Below are 1,575 nucleotides of genomic sequence, written 5' to 3'. Positions count from 1 at the left end.
GTCTCTCGGTCATTTCCACTGTTATCCCAGAGGGGGCAATGGTGGCCTTTCAAAAGCACCAGGAGCTTCCACTGAAAAGTGTGGCATTGACCTAGCCATTTCAAATCTTGAAGAAGATGGACATTCCATTCTGAGTTGGTTTGGGCATGAAGGCAATGAACTGTCATCCTAGCACTGCACAGTTAAAACAATTAACATCTGTACCACCAGAGCATCTTAACAAAGAAACTATTTTCTTAATGAATAACATAGTAAGTTCCAGGTGTGATGTATACTGTATACATTGTGGGCAAATTGTTTCCAAATCTTCATGGATCACGCATCAGGTCTTCAAGATTTTAAAACAAATGTCTTGAAACTGCCCATCTTTCTCCCTTGAACAAGAGGTGGATTCCTGGTGATGGCAATGGCCTATGGTCAGCTGCATAACACCCTATGGACTAAGCAGATGAGGGATTGACCTCCACACCACCCCTAATCCTTACTGCCCACGTATGTCATGTGCTTAAGTGTCCTTTGAGTGTTGCAATCCCTGAAGATGTGCGCGCTCTGCTTCCCTGGAGACCTGAGTCCCCAGATTGCAGCGCTTCAGGTCTCGCAGTCACACGCATCTGCACAATTGAAATTGGCACAAAGGGCTGCAGATAGAAGGCTGGTTCTTTCCTCACTTTTGTCATTGAAATCTACGTTTCAGTCCATGCACCTCTTACTAAAAAGACCCCGCCCACCTGAGGGTCACCTGTTTTTTTTTCGTTTTGACTATAGGACAAAGAGCAGAAGGGAAATAAAGCAGCTGGATTCTCAACTCCAAGGTAGGAACCAAAGCTCCGCGTCGGGGCTGCGGTCGTCGTTTCCGCCCGGAGGTAATTTTGTGCGACACTCTGCAGCTCCAACCGGAAGTTGACAGGTGGCGCGTGTCTGCGGCTGCTGCGTTTCGTCCGCGGCTGTTGGGACGGAACTTTCCTTTGTCTCCGTCACCTGAGGCCGAGCAGGTGACCGCTAGTGGCCCTCCCGAGGCCGAGGCGGCGGCTCCCACCGTCCGGTCGTGTCCGGTGTGTCCCGGGCCTTCCCTCTCCGCCGCGGCCGCCGCTTCCCGCCATTCCCGCCGCCGCGGCCTCCACTGCCCAGTGTCCGGAGCTGCCGAGCGTGTGTCCCCCGGGCCGGAGGTGAGTGTGCGCGGAGGACCAGGGTGCTGGTCAGTCCCCGGGGGTCGGGAGGTGAGTGTGCGCGGAGGACCAGGGTGGTGGTCAGTCCCCGAGGGTCGGGTATGAGCGTGGACGGAGGACCAGGGTGGTGGTCAGTCCCCGGGGGTGTCGGGACGTGAGAGTGCGCGGAGGACCAGGGTGGTGGTCAGTCCCCGGGGGTCGGGAGGTGAGTGTGGACGGAGGACCAGGGTCGTGGTCGGTCCCCGGGGTCGGGAGGTGAGTGTGGACGGAGAATCAGGGTGGTGGTCAGTCCCCGGGGGTCGGGAGGTGAGTGTGGACGGAGAATCAGGGTAGTGGTCAGTCCCCGGGGTCGGGAGGTGAGTGTGCGCGGAGGACCAGGGTGGTGGTCAGTCCCCGGGAGGTGAGTGTG

At 56.9% G+C, this 1,575-nt stretch overlaps 1 protein-coding gene across 1 annotated transcript in view; it reads left to right on the top strand.

The window, feature by feature from the left end:
• The first annotated feature begins 538 nt into the window (after window positions 1–538).
• The window catches only part of LOC102861873 (zinc finger protein 345-like), a 14,994-nt gene continuing 13,957 nt past the window's right edge, over window positions 539–1,575 (top strand). Inside the window, exons 1-2 of the mRNA XM_006903169.1 lie at window positions 539–592; window positions 888–1,166. Coding sequence (XP_006903231.1) covers window positions 539–592; window positions 888–1,166 — 333 coding nt within the window. The remainder of the gene's footprint in view (window positions 593–887; window positions 1,167–1,575) is intronic.

This window comes from Elephantulus edwardii, unplaced genomic scaffold (assembly GCF_000299155.1).
Source record: "Elephantulus edwardii isolate Elephantulus edwardi_28Jun2011 unplaced genomic scaffold, EleEdw1.0 scaffold00528, whole genome shotgun sequence".
Taxonomy (NCBI): Eukaryota; Metazoa; Chordata; class Mammalia; order Macroscelidea; family Macroscelididae; genus Elephantulus; species Elephantulus edwardii.
This window is presented reverse-complemented; position numbering and strand designations above follow the sequence as displayed.